The 15056-nt window shown below is 53.5% G+C and overlaps 2 protein-coding genes across 3 annotated transcripts in view; one reads left to right on the forward strand and one right to left on the reverse strand.

The window, feature by feature from the left end:
• Positions 1–5961, forward strand: part of Myo7b (myosin VIIB) — a 64144-nt gene extending 58183 nt beyond the window's left edge. The window contains exons 38-46 of the mRNA XM_057788739.1: positions 784–889; positions 2303–2416; positions 2679–2766; positions 3106–3209; positions 3655–3840; positions 4055–4171; positions 5140–5223; positions 5345–5464; positions 5826–5961. Of these exons, the coding sequence (XP_057644722.1) occupies positions 784–889; positions 2303–2416; positions 2679–2766; positions 3106–3209; positions 3655–3840; positions 4055–4171; positions 5140–5223; positions 5345–5464; positions 5826–5927 (1021 nt within the window). The 3' untranslated portion in view covers positions 5928–5961. The remainder of the gene's footprint in view (positions 1–783; positions 890–2302; positions 2417–2678; positions 2767–3105; positions 3210–3654; positions 3841–4054; positions 4172–5139; positions 5224–5344; positions 5465–5825) is intronic.
• Positions 5962–6649: 688 nt separating this feature from the next.
• Lims2 (LIM zinc finger domain containing 2) overlaps positions 6650–15056 on the reverse strand; it is a 35745-nt gene continuing 27338 nt past the window's right edge. For both annotated transcript variants that reach the window (XM_057788810.1, XM_057788809.1), the window contains exons 5-10: positions 11274–11423; positions 10192–10342; positions 9032–9124; positions 8246–8294; positions 7943–8018; positions 6650–7423 (exon numbers count right to left, since the gene is read on the reverse strand). In XM_057788810.1, coding sequence (XP_057644793.1) covers positions 7276–7423; positions 7943–8018; positions 8246–8294; positions 9032–9124; positions 10192–10342; positions 11274–11423 — 667 coding nt within the window. In that variant the 3' untranslated portion in view covers positions 6650–7275. The remainder of the gene's footprint in view (positions 7424–7942; positions 8019–8245; positions 8295–9031; positions 9125–10191; positions 10343–11273; positions 11424–15056) is intronic.

Below are 15056 nucleotides of genomic sequence, written 5' to 3' on the forward strand. Positions count from 1 at the left end.
TCCCCTTTCCCACATCTGCCCACTCAGAATTTAGAAGAGTCAACTGGTGGCCCATCAGCCCAGGGTGGCTGAGGTCAGAGGCCTGTCTCTTAACCCCGGTACCATCTCCTTCCTCCCTCCTATCACCAAGAGGGTCTTCCTTTGGAGCTGTCTATTCCCATTAAACCTAGAGGAGCAGTGTGTTTGGTATATTATGCAGGTTCTTAGTAGGTGCTCGATAAAGGTTACTCTCTTCCTCTCGCCATGGATATGTCTTGGAGACAGACTCAACCTTTCTAGGCCCATGCTTCATTTCAAACATGAGCCCAGCACGTCCATGTCTTCCCTACCCCTTGGAGTCTCCTGTCTTCTCTATCTTGGCCTTGCCCGTGACGACTGTGGGTTGAGAGCATGAGTGGTCACATATAACTACAGTTGTAGAGGAAATGACACCCTTTGAAGGGACATGCTGGAGTCCCCACACTTGACCCGTGAACACAGGAGCGCTCCTATCCATAGTGCTATAGCCAGCAGTCTCTGGTATTGCTAGGGAGCGCAGTTGTCCCGGGCCTTCTTGAAGGTAGGTGGGACTGGGCTCATCTTTATCCCAGGGTCGCATGCAGAGCTCACCAGGCAGAGACAAACCCTAGGAAGGGTGAGAAGCAGGAACCCACCTGTGCCCCTGCACTGGTCATTGAGAGTTCTTGTTTTCAGCACCAGGCTAAATGCCTCAATTGAGGTTGGCAATTGGGATGGGTACAGGAATAAAAGGAGTGGCGTGATGGCACCTTCTGTCCTCCTCAGGATGGGACCTCGGAAGCAGCCCCCACATCACGTAGAGGTGAAGGCTGCTGAGCAGAATGTCTCCAAACTACGCCATGAGGTGTACCTCCCCAATGACACAAATAAGGTAAGTGCCCAGCCTGGTGTCGATAGCGAGTCTCGGGCTGCAGAAGGTTGCAGGACACAACCTTGCCATCCCAGTATGCTCTTTGCTCATGTAAATAGATCCATATTCTGGGTTCCAAATGGACTCTCTCACCCCCACTGCTCCTACCCCCATCTGGGTCATATCATGCCTGCTTCCATACTCCAAGCCAGCATGGGGAGCAGTGCACTGAGCTAAGGGGCCACAACTACCAGTGAGATTAGACGAGGGAACTATTCTGAAGGTATGAGTAAAGATTCCAGGTCAAGGAGGAAAGAAGGGAGGCCAGGGGACTGGCAGCAAGGTGGACTCCTGGAGCTTGCGGGCCCCTGGAGGCATCTGTGGTGAGCAATAGCCATGGGCTTTTGGTCCCGAACTTGCCCTGGAGGCTTGAGGAGGTATAAGGGACAGGTAGGAGATAGGTGACCACTGGGCCCCAGATGTAGTAAAGAAACATAAAAGTAGAATGTGACCAAGGCCACCCTCACACTCTGCCCTGTTGCACATGAGCACCTGTGGCTTGGGTACAGTTAAGTCCCTGTAATGAAAGCTCCCACGGTATGGCTACAGGGTTGTAATGCAGGTTCAAAGGGCCAGACCTCCTGAGTCTAGCCTGAACCCAGGACAGTAGGAGTTGTGACCAAGCAGTGTGATATGTGGATGGCTTTCTGAGGCCTGTCCTTCTCCAGACAGAACATGGCCAGCCCAAGGCTTATAGATGACAAGAGCATGTCCTAGGTGATGGCTCGTTCAGTCATTAAAATTCTTGTCACACAAACATGGGGACTCTAGTTCAGATCCCCAGAACTTAAGTAAAAGCTGGGCTTTATAGCTCTGGGGAGTTAGAGACTCCTGGAGTTTATTGGCCAGTCACCCTAGCCAAATGGATGAATTCCACATCCAGTGAGAGACGCTGCCTTAAAAAAAAGTGTGGAAAGCAATTAAGAAAGACACTTGAGTGACTTGAGAGTCTTTAAAGGTGTGGTGGTACACGTGGGAGACAGAGGCAGAAGAATCCGAGTGCAAGGTTAGCCTGGTCTACAGAGTAAATTCTAGGATAGCCGGGCTACACAAAGAAACTCTGTCTCAAAAGGAAGAAAGGAAGGAAGGAAGAAAGGAAGGAAGGAAGGAAGGAAGGAAGGAAGGAAGGAAGGAAGGAAGGAAGGAAGGACGGACGGAGGGACAGACACTTGAGGTTCACCCCTGGCCTTCACAGACATGTGCACCCAAATGCACATGCACCCACATTTGCACATACCCACATGAACATGGATTTAGCACACACACACACACGTGCATATGCACACATAGAGGAGTACATATCCCAGAACAGAGGCTTAAGAAGTCTTCTTGCTGAAGCCGGGACCTGGGCCTCACCTCTCTCTCTCTGTGCAGACAATGGAGGTGGGCAGCAGTAGCCGGGTGCGAGATCTGTGTGAGAGCATTGCCACAAGGCTGCAGCTGGCCTCCTGGGATGGCTGCAGTCTCTTCATCAAGATCACAGACAAGGTGAGCAACTTGCTAGGCCAAGGAGCAGAGCAAAATCCTCTAGCCTGAGGAGGCCTCCCTTGAGCAGCACACTTCAACCTGCCCAGAACACTGCTGCACAGCGGGTCGGCTATTGGGATGAAGGGCAGTAGAGCCTTGCAGGCACACCCTCTGCTGGCCAACCCCAGGGAGCCCCCACCCACCCAGCCAAAACAGGGTTTCTGGATCCAGCTCCACTGGATCTCCCGGAAGCTACCACACCTGCCTCTGCCTCTTCCCTAAGGTCATCAGTCTGAAGGAAGGAGACTTCTTTTTTGACAGCCTGAGGCAGGTTTCTGACTGGGTGAAGAAGAACAGGCCCCAGAAAGAAGGTGAGGGGCATCTCTGTGGAGGGGCAGCGCTTGCTGAATCGCTGGTGTAGTTCTAGACCCCCCCCCCATCTAGTTTCACTCACCCCCATGTCCCCTAGACATGCAAACGGTTAACTTCCTGCAGGGGGTAGGGGTGGCAGGATGTCCAGGGACATTTCTGGAGGCAGATCCTACACTACTTGATGAAGACGAATCAGGAGCCAGGGAGGAGGAGGGACACAGACTTTCCAGGCCCGAAAGCAGCAGGAGTCATGTGACGGCTGGGGGTGTTTCCTTCAGGATTGAGTCTTTGGCACCCTACTGGAATAGGCTTGGTGCCGACTGACGCCCCTCTTCTAGGGGCCTCCACACTTCCCTACCAGGTGTTTTTCATGCGGAAACTGTGGCTCAATGTGACCCCGGGGAAGGACGTGAATGCAGACACCATTCTCCACTACCACCAGGTACCCATCATCGGGCGGCGCTCTTCGAGTCACAAGAGCCATTGCCATCCTATCCCAAACCTGTCCTGGGACTGGGAGACAGGGGATCAGAGTGAGGATCCCTTGCCCCAGGCACTTGCAATGAAGCGAGCAGGCCAAGCCCCTGAGGGTTCTGGGGACAACAGAGCACAGCAGTACTGGGGACGAGGTCTACAGTGTGAGCCGGGGAAGAAGAGCACACAGAAGGCTGAACTTGGCACGCCCGCTTGCAGCTTGGAGGGACGACATCAGGTGGACAAAGCCCATGTCCACCCCAGCACAATGCCAGGGAGCCTTTACTTAGGTCTCTCCGCTAGCCAGAAACTCTTCCCCGAGGCCTTCAGTCTTTGCCTGCTCAGTGAATGTGGAGGTTAAGATCCCCACTCCAGCCTCCTGTAATCTAAGGCCTAGCATGTCTGCCACTTAGGAGCTACCCAAGTACCTGCGAGGGTTTCACAAGTGCTCCAGGGAAGACGCTGTCCACCTAGCGGGCCTCATCTATAGAGTCCAGTTCGGCAGTGACCGGTCTCAACTGGCTAGTGTCTCAAAGATCCTGAAAGAACTGGTGCCTCAGAACCTCACACGCCTGATGTCCTCAGAGGAATGGAAAAAGGTCTCTAACGGGATCCGAGTGGATGGGCAGGCTGGTTGGCTTGGGACATGGCTGTCTGCACCTGGCCTTTCCCTGCCCTATCCTTAGTACTTCTGAGGCCCTCCCCAACACTGACTTCTAGATAGGTGGGTGTGGCTCTGACCCGAGTCTCAGAGCCCATGTATGGAGGGCAAGGCAGCCTGCCCAGGTCCTCACTGGCCTTCTTTTCCATCAGAACCTCCTTCTGGAATGTGACAAACACAAAAACAAGACAGTGGCAGAGGCTAAGGTGGAGTTCCTGAAGAGGATCTGCCGCTGGCCTACCTTTGGGTCTGCCTTCTTTGAGGTGAAGGTACGTGTTAAGCCGCGCCCAGCCCCTGCTGCCGTACAGGCCCCATTCCGCTGACCCCTCAGTGCACATGACAGGAGTGTGTGTTCTACTGTAGCCTGAGCAAGCATTTAAAACATGGCCACCTGGGGGCTGAGAAGTCTCAGCTTGATCCTCAGAACTCGTGTTGAAACACAATAACAAAGCTGGCCATGCTGTTGTCTGTTAGCAATCCTAGTGTTGGGGAGATGGAGATTCACTGGCCGGCCGACCTAGCCGGCTTGCTGAGCTCCAGGACTGTGAGAGACCTTGTCTCAAAAGACACACATACAAACACAGATATATCCAGTACGTATATACACGTATACTTAGATACATACAGCCAGTGAGATGGCTCAGTGGGTTAAGGCCCTTGTCACCCAGGTCTGATGACCTGAGTTCAATCTCTAGGACCCTCATGGTAGAAAGAGGGCATTGATTCCAGCAACTGTCCACTGACCTCTGCTCACACACATGCCATGTCAGACATACACAGATAAATATGTTTCTCACACACATGTCATGTGTAGACATACATAGATAAATATGTTCACACACGTGACATATGCAGACATACACAGATAAATATATTCCTCACACACGTGCCATGTACAGACACACACAGATAAATATGTTCTTCACACACGTGTCATGTGCAGACATACATAAATATGTTCATCACACGTGCCATGTGCAGACATACAGATAATTATGTTCACACACGTGACATATGCAGACATACGCAAAATATGTTAAGAAAACAAGGGTGGTTGTCATCTGAGGAACAACATCCAAGACTGACCTCTGACCTCCACATACAGGCACATGTGTGCACAGACCACACACATATGCACGCATGCCCACCCTATATAGACACGAACACACATACAAATAGAACCTGGTCCTCTGACCCCCTAGGTTTGACTATGATCATGGTGTCTCTCTCTCTGCAGCAAACCTCTGATCCTTCCTACCCAGACATTCTCCTCATTGCCATCAACAGACATGGGTTGCTACTCATCCATCCCAAGACCAAGGTAGGGCTTCAGGGCCTGTGTAGGCAGCACAGCCGTCATCCAGTCTGAGGTGGGATGCCTGCCTTCCTGCCTGCCCCTCCCCAGCGGCCTAGCCTCCTGCCAATTTCCTCTCTGTCCCCAGGAACTACTGAACACCTACTCCTTCACCAAGATCTCCAGCTGGAGCAGTGGCAGTACTTACTTCCACATGGCGCTGGGGAGCCTGGGCCAGGGCAGCCGCTTGCTGTGTGAGACCTCTCTGGTGAGCACAGGCCCCACCTCCCACCCCTGTGCAGCACCCAGAGATGCTGGTTACTCCCTTCCACGTGGAAGTTGCTTGCCATGAGAAACTGCTTGCCCAGGAGCAGGCTAAGCCAGCCAAGGCCTGCTGGGAGGTTAGATGCATCTTGAAGGCTAGCAGGCAGCAGTGTCCAAGAACTCCACGCTAACTCTGGGCCATGCCAGCCCATTCTGGGGAGAGGGTGGGACTCAGGTCCACTAGAGCAAGCAGTAGTGAAGCCCAATCTGGGGGAGCTTGCATTCCTCCTTTCCTTCTGTTCTACCACGTCGCCCCAGAGTTCTCCCTGCACCCACAGCCTCTGACCCCACCCTGTCCTGTCTAGGGCTACAAGATGGATGACCTGCTGACCTCGTACGTCCAGCAGCTTATGAGCACAGTGAACAAGCAGCGGGGCTCCAGGGTCCCAGCCCCGGCCAACCCCTGACGGGTCCCATCTGCACACAGTTTCCATGCCAGGCTCCCATCCCCTTCACCACACACCAGACCACCCCTCCTGATGTTCACTGCAGAGGCCACTGAAGGTCTCAAGCCTCCTGGCAGGTGATGGGTAACTCCCCTGAATTCACAATAAAAATTCACCTACCAGGAGGGAGTGTGAGTCTCTGAGGGGAAGGGCAGGTGCCGGGTGGGCAGCCTCTACAGTCTGGGGAGCTCTCTACCCACCTGAGGGTCTCATCCAGAAAAAACCAAAGGGCACTGTGACTTTTCCCAAAGCATAACAACCATACTCTCCAGGAATAACTTCATGCCCTTTCTCCTCCTCCCTCCCCTCCCTCTGCCACCTCTCTCTCTTCTCTCTTGTTCTCGGTCTGGGGAGAGGGTGTCCCTGGGGACCCTGCTTCCTGGGCTCTCTGCACCAGGATGGCTGCTGTGCTCCTGGCTGGCCTGGTGGAAAATACATGTCAACAGCACTAAAGAGGGTTTTGGAGACCTGTCCAATTGATAGGCTCTGAGAAATAACCCGCCTGAGGGGCCCTGACTGGTTTTGTTTATAAATTATGGTGGCAGTGAACCTGGGAAACCTGAAACTCTCTGGTCTGCTCATCTGGGGGTGTCGCTGAGTGTTGACCATCCCCAGCAGGGAGTACCTCTACAGCCCCACCCTCCTCCATCCCTTCCACAAACCACACAGGTGCTTTACATAGAATCAACCTTCATTGTGCAAGTACTTGACCACTTGCAGGTCAGAGCTGGCTGGGGCCGTGTGTCCTGCTGGGAAGTGGGACCTCAGCCTTGGTGGGCAGCTAAGAGGCTTTCTGCAGAGTCTCCTGAGCAGCGAAGGTGATGGGAGTCTCAGCCTCCAGCTGGTTCATCCCAGAAGTGGCTGGGTTTGTGATGCGGTGTAAGCACAGGGGCTTACTGTGGCTGAAATACTGATGCCCCTCGAGCCCAGAAGCCATCTGCACGGTGCTGGCCCTGGGGCTGGGACAGTTTCCCAACCAAGCCCAGGGACCTCTCTAAGATTGAAACTCTCCCAGGAGAGTGGAAAGGACAGGTGTCAGGCTGGGATCTATGAGCCAAGCAAATGGCAGATGATCCTGGCCCCAGTTTGCCCCTATCCCCAGAGGCTGTGGGCACAGAAGGAAATGCCTGTGAGGCTGGGCCGGGTCTCAGCACAGAAGAAAGTTCCATGTAGCCCAAGGTAGCCTGGGAACAGAAAAGGTGACATACCAGAAGGAGGGGCCTGGGATGGAGCAGAAGTGGCCAGCAGGAATTGGGGCAGGGAGAGAGGGCAAAGGGTCTGCAGGCAGGCAAAGGGAGGCTGAGGATCTTTAGACTGAGTTGACGTCTACAGACTTGGGCTGGGCCTTGCGTGAGGTCATGTCAGACAGCTTCTTCAGCCTCTTCTTCAGCTCCAGGGGGAACCTTTCGTAGCACCTCTTACACACGGGCTTCATGTCAAATTCCACAAACTTGTTCCTGCAGACAGAAGCCCAGCAGTCTATACCCTCCCAACCCTGACTCCAGACAGTAGCCCAGAGGCAGAGGAGCAAGTCTCCCTCAGCTGCTCCCTCTGCCCGCCCACCCCAGCCTGTCACAGCCGTCAGATCAGGTTCCAGGGTAAGATGTTGGCCAAAGGGCACTGGGGAAGAGGAGAAGATCCTCCAGTCCCTCTCCCCTCATGCAGGCTTCTCTCCAGAACCCTCTATGGCTCTCTGCTTCTCTTGGAAACTTGAGCCCCACCTCATCTCATAGTTCCAGTCACCCCCTACCCTTGTAGGCTTCATGAGAGAGCAGCCGCCTGGCAGCTTGCCTTGCATATACTCTTCCCTGAGCCTGAATGCCCTCCTCCAAAGCTCAGAGTTCTTGATCATTCTCTGGGGTCCCTGGGGTACCTCATCTGCCTGGCCTGCTCCTGCCTCACACATGCCATGGGCTTTCCTGTGGCTGGAGTTCCGGGAAAGTCAGGGCTACAAACCCCACCCCTCCCTTACTCACTTCAGAGTGAGCTTCATGTTGCAGGTGGAACAGGAGAAGCAGTGCACACACCAGGCTTTGCAGAGGGCTGACACCACTGTGAGGCCAGACGTGGGATTAGCAGGCCCCACCCAAACCAGCTGCAGGCCCGGCCGCGCAAACCGGAGCCAGATGGACCTGCGGCTGCAGGACAACCTCTCCCTCTCCTCCACCCACCCCGGCCCCACCAACCCCCAACCCCTCCCACTTCTCACCACCCCACCAGGAAAACAGGCTGGTTGGGAGAACGCAAGGGAGGGAGGAATTTGGGGACAGAGGTCTTACCGTCACCCTCGATCACATGGCTGCAGTTGTAGCAGACGTCCCCAAAGAGCTGGGGACAAAGCAAGCCGTCAGTGCTCCCCCAGGGTAACAACCCGAGTCCTTTCCCAGCACGCCCAGGCCACAAGAAGCACTCCCCGGAAGAGCCACAGGTTGTGACATCGTTCCCCAAAGCTCCCATTGCTCCCCACTGATACATCCTACTGAAGTCCTCCAGTGAGGATGAGGGCCAGGGTGAGACCTCATGCTATCAGCCTCTGGGGCCACAATGGTATTCTATCCAAAGAAGCCATGAATGTGAACATCTCTTACGCACGGGCTTCAAGACTAAGCCGGGACCCAGGGCCTGAGCACACAGGCCTGGCTTCTAGTGTATACAATGGACTCACAGGTGCCTATAGCACGCCCACCCACATAAGAGGGGACCCCACAAGCCCAGAGACCCATGGGAAGCATCTTGGTGTGCTTTTCAGCATGTGAGAACACACTGTTCCCCCTGAGACAGGGCACAGCAGAGCCTGTAGCCTTTCCAGGACCTTCTCCAATGGGTCACCCACGTACCACTTCTGGACACGGTCCCAGCCCTGCTCTCTCAATGTCTGAGGCTCCTCACTGCCCTCCAGCCCTGCGTTCTAAGGCCTCTGACAACCCTCCAGCCCTAGGTCCTGAGGCCCCCTACGTCTCTCCAGCACTGTGTTCTGAGGCCCCTGACCACCCTCCAGTCCTATGTCCTGAGGCCCCCTGACCACCCTCCAGCCGTGTCATGTCAGGATCCATTCCAAGCCATACCTGGTTATAGTGGGTCTCACAGTAGGCTAGGCCCTTCTTCTCATAGTGCCGATGCCCCAGGAACGGCTTCTCACACTTGGCACAGACAAAGTGCTAAAGGAAAGAGGGAGAGGCTGGGCAGCATCAGGGCTGCCCCCAGGAGCCCCAGAAGACAGGGAAAGGGGATGAGGCTCACAGTGGGCAGAACAGACACCAGTATGAACGCTGTAGAGCCAGCTGACGCTTCTGTTTTTACTTTGCTCAAGGCAGGACCTCATGTAGCCCAGGATGTTTTCAAACTCACCGTGTAGCCAAGGATGGTATTGAACTTCTGAGCTTCCCAAGTGGTAGGATTACGGGCATGCTCCACCAGGCCTGCCTTGATGCAGTCCTGAGGCCTGAACTCGGGTCTTTGTGTACATAATGCAAACACCCTACCATCTCAGCTATACTGCCAGCCCTCCTCCTCGTACTTGAACATACCACAGTGATATCCTTTGTCACTGCGATCCTGCTTAGCAAATAGATCATGAGCCCACATAGGTGGAGCTGCCCTGATATTAGTAGGTGCCTCCTGCCTCTCTCACACACACCCTGACACACACACACACACGCACACACACATTCAGATAGTCTAAGAATCACCTACTATCTTTTGAGCCTGTGAGGACACACAAAACCCCCAGAGACTGGGCAGCACATTCCATGGCCACCCAAGGACTAGTAGGCCACCCAGGCGTTGCTTATGGATGCAGAGATGGCCAGGCCACTGGAGGGGCAAGGATTCTTTCCAGACATATCCATATGAATGTGGCAGCACTCAGGGAAAGGGCAAGGGATGACTCAGGAGCCCACCAGTGCCATATCTGTGTGGGGCTGTGCACCCAACAGGTCCTGTGGTCCACAGCCCCACAAGTTGCTGTGGGCAGACTGTGCCTGACATTTGCTCCTGACTCTAGGTAAGAGGTAAGGTGAGTGTGACTGTCTGATCACCGTTCATGGGCTCTGGTCTCCTGGCTCCCATGGAGCTCCTGGCCAGAACAAGGAGAGGTTGCCCTCAGGAACAGTTCTCACAGGGAATCAGCCCATGCATGGCCTGGGATGAGGTTCCGACAGACTGTTAACCATGCTGTTTCTTAATACGAATCTGTGTCCCACTTAAAGATTCCTCACAGGCTTACCTCCACGTGCCACTGCTTGCCCAGTGCGTTGACCACACGGCCCTCGATTGGCCGGCGGCAGGCCCCACAGATGGGGACGCCCATCTTGTCATGGCAAGGCAAGCAGTAGAGCTCCCCCTTCAGCTCACGGGCATCGGAAGTCAGCTCCTTCCTAGAGGACAGCACAGAGCAACCTCAGGGGCAGCCCTTACCTTCTGTAGGGCCACTGCAACTGTCGGTCTAGGGTACTGTGCCTGAGGCCCTTGCTCTGGCTGAGCCAGCTTGTTCTGATTTCTGGAGCCTTCCTGTGTGCACCCCAGACAGGCCCCAGGGCATAGAGTCCCCGCCCAGGCCTGCAGAAAGATCCTGTGTCCTGTCCAGCTAGCTTCTTAGAGAAAGGTCTTTTTCTTCTTGTTCCCTTCTAAGGGCAAGCACTCGGTGTGCTATTACCCAGTTCACAAGCTTCGGGCAAGGGAGCTGGAGGTTAAAATACAGAGAGACAGTGACACGGGTCATCCTTGAATTCCCCAAGAATGCCTGCTTTATTGTGTTCAGGGGCAGATTATATAGAGATAGCCATGCCCCAGCCAAACCCACCAGAAACCACTCTCCTGCCATCAGGAACTCCTGAAGGTCTCGTGCTCAGAGCAGCTGAGGCACTCAGATTAGGGGATTACAAGAAATTCAGGATCTGGGGTCTCACTGCTCCCAACAGAGAAAGGTCTTTTTCTTCTTGTTCCCCTCTAAGGGCAAGCACGGAAGGGAAACTAAGGAACCGTAGGAGGTTGTCAGCTTTTCTCTCCTCTTTCTCCCCTCTTCAACACCAGTACCAACCTTACACACTCCATTCTTTCCTCTCTGTTACAGCTCAGTCAGAGTCCTGAGATCCAGAGGCTGCCCCTTATACTGCCCCCCTCAAATCACAAGGGCTCCTGGACAGAGAGCTCAGAGAGAGGGGCTTTCCACCTCACCCCAACTTTACCCTGTAGCCTGTGCCATAGGCTACCTTGTTTACCTCTGTACTGGGTGGGAATCCCAGCAGCCCCATCCTGTGACAGCCAGGATCACCTTTGTCATACACAGGACCAGGACTGGGCACCTACCCACAGTGGGAACAACTGAAGTGGTCCGGGTGGTAGGGATCATTCTTGAACATGAGGGGCTGTTCGTCAATGGCTAGGTGACACCGTTGGCAGATGAATTTTCCCAGGCCCTTGGCCTTCTCGCGGCTGTGGCAAGGCCGGCAGAGGTGCCTGTAGGAGGTGAGAGCAGTGTGAGGGAGAAGAATCCAAGAGGCAGCTCTGGCCAGAACTGTCTGGCCAGCACCCAGAAAAGCAAGTCTAGAGCCCGGCTTGTGGCCTCGGTGACAGCTGGGTAATTCAAAGTAAATGAGTCCAAGTTTGAGAAAGGTTTCCTACCACAAGGCACAGAAAGCCAAGGTAAGGATTCTGAAAGGGATACCTTCCCCCACCCTGCAAAAGACAGGGGCAGGTAAGCTACCACAGCAGGTAAAGCCACTTGTCTCCAAACCTAACGACCCAAGTTTGAACTCCAACATCCAAATCTGGGAAACTGCACACATGCACTAGAATGCCTGTGTTTGCTTCTTCTCCAAGGCTTCCTGAGCCTAGGCCTAGGACATTGTATAATACAGAAGGGACATTTAGCTGTCGTTTGCTGAGATGTTTTACTTTACACATGTCTTTTAGTGCAAGCGACAGTGAATGTAAGTCTTAGAATGCCACAGTGTGTGGCGGGGTGACCAAATCCATGCAGGGCTCATTCGCCCCTTCCTTTGGAGTCTGCCGGATGAAGAGGGGCCCTAGTGTTCACAAGCGCTTTCTGTCCCCAGAGACAAGTAAAGCTGTGTCACAGGGAGGCTCCTGAACCCCAGCCTCTGTCATCACAGAGTCTTTTTTGTGAGGACTTCAGTCATTTCTGATTCTGCTCCTTGCTCTGAGCAACAGCTGTGGTCTTAACAGAGAAGGAAATCAACACAGGTTCTGTGTCCTCGTCATTGAGGGTGCAAAGAATTTCGCTTCAGCTCCCCAGGCAAAGGTGCACAGAAACTCCATCCAGTGCCCCTTGGTCCCCATCCCCCACTTGTCACTGCAGTGGTGTAATCCTGCTGGGACCTGGCCCTCATTCCCGGGCTCCAAAATCCACAGAGGCAATCCTCTATCTGTCACTAGCCTCCACAGCCACCTGACCATTGACCTTTTTAGTGCGTGTGTGCATGGATTATGCACCTGTGCATGCAGATATGTGCATGTGTATGCAGCTCAGAAGTCAATCTCAGGTCAGTGTTCCATTGTTCCCCATCCTATTTTTTCCACACAGGGCTTCTCATGGTACCTGGAGCTCACCAATTTGGCGAAATAAGCCAGTGAGCTGTAGGGATCTGCCTGCCCCCATCTCCCCAGTGCTAGGGCTATAGACGCACGCTCCCACGCCAGGCTTTTCCATGGACCCCGGGGATCAGACCTCAAGTTCTCATGTTTGCACAACATAATTGAGCCCTCTCCCCAGCCCGCATCATTACCCCGTTTCACAGGCTTGTCGCAGAGACTGACTCAAGAGCCACCTATCCAGGTGGCTCCCCGGCTACCTCTGTGCCCTTTGGAATCATGTCACGGAGCTTTTCTCTCTACTTGCCCTGAGGTCCTATCTTGAGAGCTTGGCATAACGCTAGATGCACAAGCAAGGTGTCTGGTACTATTGCTAGGCTACCTACTGTACCTCCACTGGACTGTGGACACCCATCATTGAGAAGCAGCTCGTGGTCAATGTATCGAACATGTGCGTGAAGGCATAATTATTCAAGAGGGGAAAGAGAGAGAGGGACAGTGGACGTAATCTTGTGACAACGGCCGAGCCAAAACTGGGCCCAGTGTCCAAGCACAGGGGGCCTGGCCTCCTCCTAGTCCAGAACAGGCCGCAGCCCCTCCCACCCAGGATATTTACCCCGCAGTGAAGGACACAGGTGCTTTGCCCAGTCGCCACTGCAGCCAGTTCCTCCTATCTGTGTCCCTGCCACAGTGATGGTCTTACTCCCCATGACTCCTGTCTACATCTGGCAGCTCCTTCTTAGACTCAATACAGCGTCCAACCAACACAGAAGAATTATGCTTTAAAGCTGAAGCAAGATATGGCGGCTCTCCTCCGCAATTCAGGAAGCTAAGGCAGGAGGATAGTGAGTTTGAACCGGCCTCGTCTACACAGTGAGACACTGTGTCAAAACCACCAAACCCAAGGGCTAGAGGGATAGTTCAGTTGATGAAGGACTTGTTTTTGCAAGCATTAGGTCCTAAGTACAGTCCCCAGAATCCATTCTTTAAAAAGCTGGACATGGGCCTAATGACCTGAGTTCCATCCCTAGGACCTACATGGTGGGAGGAGAGAACCAACTCTTTTTTTTTTTTATTTATTTATTTATTATGTATACAATATTCTGTCTGTGTGTATGCCTGCAGGCCAGAGAGGGTACCAGACCCCATTACAGATGGTTGTGAGCCACCATGTGGTTGCTGGGAATTGAACTCAGGACCTTTGGAAGAGCAGGCAATGCTCTTAACCTCTGAGCCATCTCTCCAGCCCCCGAGAACCAACTCTTAAAAGTTGTCCTCTGACTTCTACCACATGCCATGACACACAGACACTCACATAAATAATCACAATAAATTGTTTTTTAAAGCTGGGCATAGTGGTATACATTTATAACCTCGGTGCTGGCGGGGAGCTGGCGGGTGGAAGCCCGGGGTTACTATCAGTCACTGTAGCCTGATTGGCAAGTTAAAGGCCAGTGAGAGACCCTGTCTCAAAACAATACTCACAAAAGATGGGTAGCAGCCAGGCGATGGTGGCACATGCCTTTAATCGCACCACTCGGGAGGCAGAGGAAGGTGGGTCTCTGTGATCTACAAAGTGAGTTCCAGGGCTACACAGAGAAGCCCTGTCTTAAACCCTCCCCCTCAAAAAAGAATTCTCATGTCAAAATGCACCAGGCAAACAGAAAGGAACAAATGCACATAAAACAGTGTTACTTCTGCAGTGACATGTACCCGGGTATAGAGGCAGGCTTTGCCACTTGCTGGAGTTTGCCACAGGGTGAATGACTTCTGAGCTTTGGCTTTCTCAACTGTCAAATGGGGCAAAATTCCCAGCTGCACAACGCTGCTTGAAAAGACAAACCGACAATAGATACACTGAGCAGTAGAGTCTCCTCAGATGTTAGGCACACATAATTGTAAATTATGTTTGTTTGTTTCTGAGCCAGGATCTCAAGTAACTCGGGCTGGCTTCAAACTCAAGGCGTAGCCAAAGATGACCTTAAACTTCTCATCTTCCTGCCTTTGCTTCTCAAGCGCAGGGAGCAAAGAAATGAGCCACCACACGGCTTGAGGATGGAACCCAGGCTTTCGCACTCACACCGGACAAACCCTGTGTCGGCTGAGCTCTATCCCCAGCTATAATTTCAAACATTTCAGCTGAAAATCTTAAGTCTTTTGAGACTAAGAACGCTGGCTTGAGTGTGCTGTATGGCTGCCCCTTTAGTGATATCAGCCTTGCTGAACTTTGATGACTTGCGGGCAACACCCAACCCATCCCAGCTCTGAGCCACCCCAGAAGGAGCAAGCCATGGCCAGGGAGCCACTGAGGCCCTCCTGCTGGCCATGCTCAGCCGTGAAGCCCTCCCGGGCCAAAGGCAGGCCTGCCGGGTTGTACTGCAGCCCCACAGCACAGACAGCTCCCTCTTTATAAGGCGCCTGCAGCTGTGCAGAGTTCCACATAAAGGGCATGATTTATTCCACACACCCGAACGGGGCCTAATTATACAGGACAGGACACAAGGACCCTACAGCAAGTGTCTGAAAGAATCCCCTCTC

Source organism: Chionomys nivalis, chromosome 14 (assembly GCF_950005125.1).
Source record: "Chionomys nivalis chromosome 14, mChiNiv1.1, whole genome shotgun sequence".
Taxonomy (NCBI): domain Eukaryota; kingdom Metazoa; phylum Chordata; class Mammalia; order Rodentia; family Cricetidae; genus Chionomys; species Chionomys nivalis.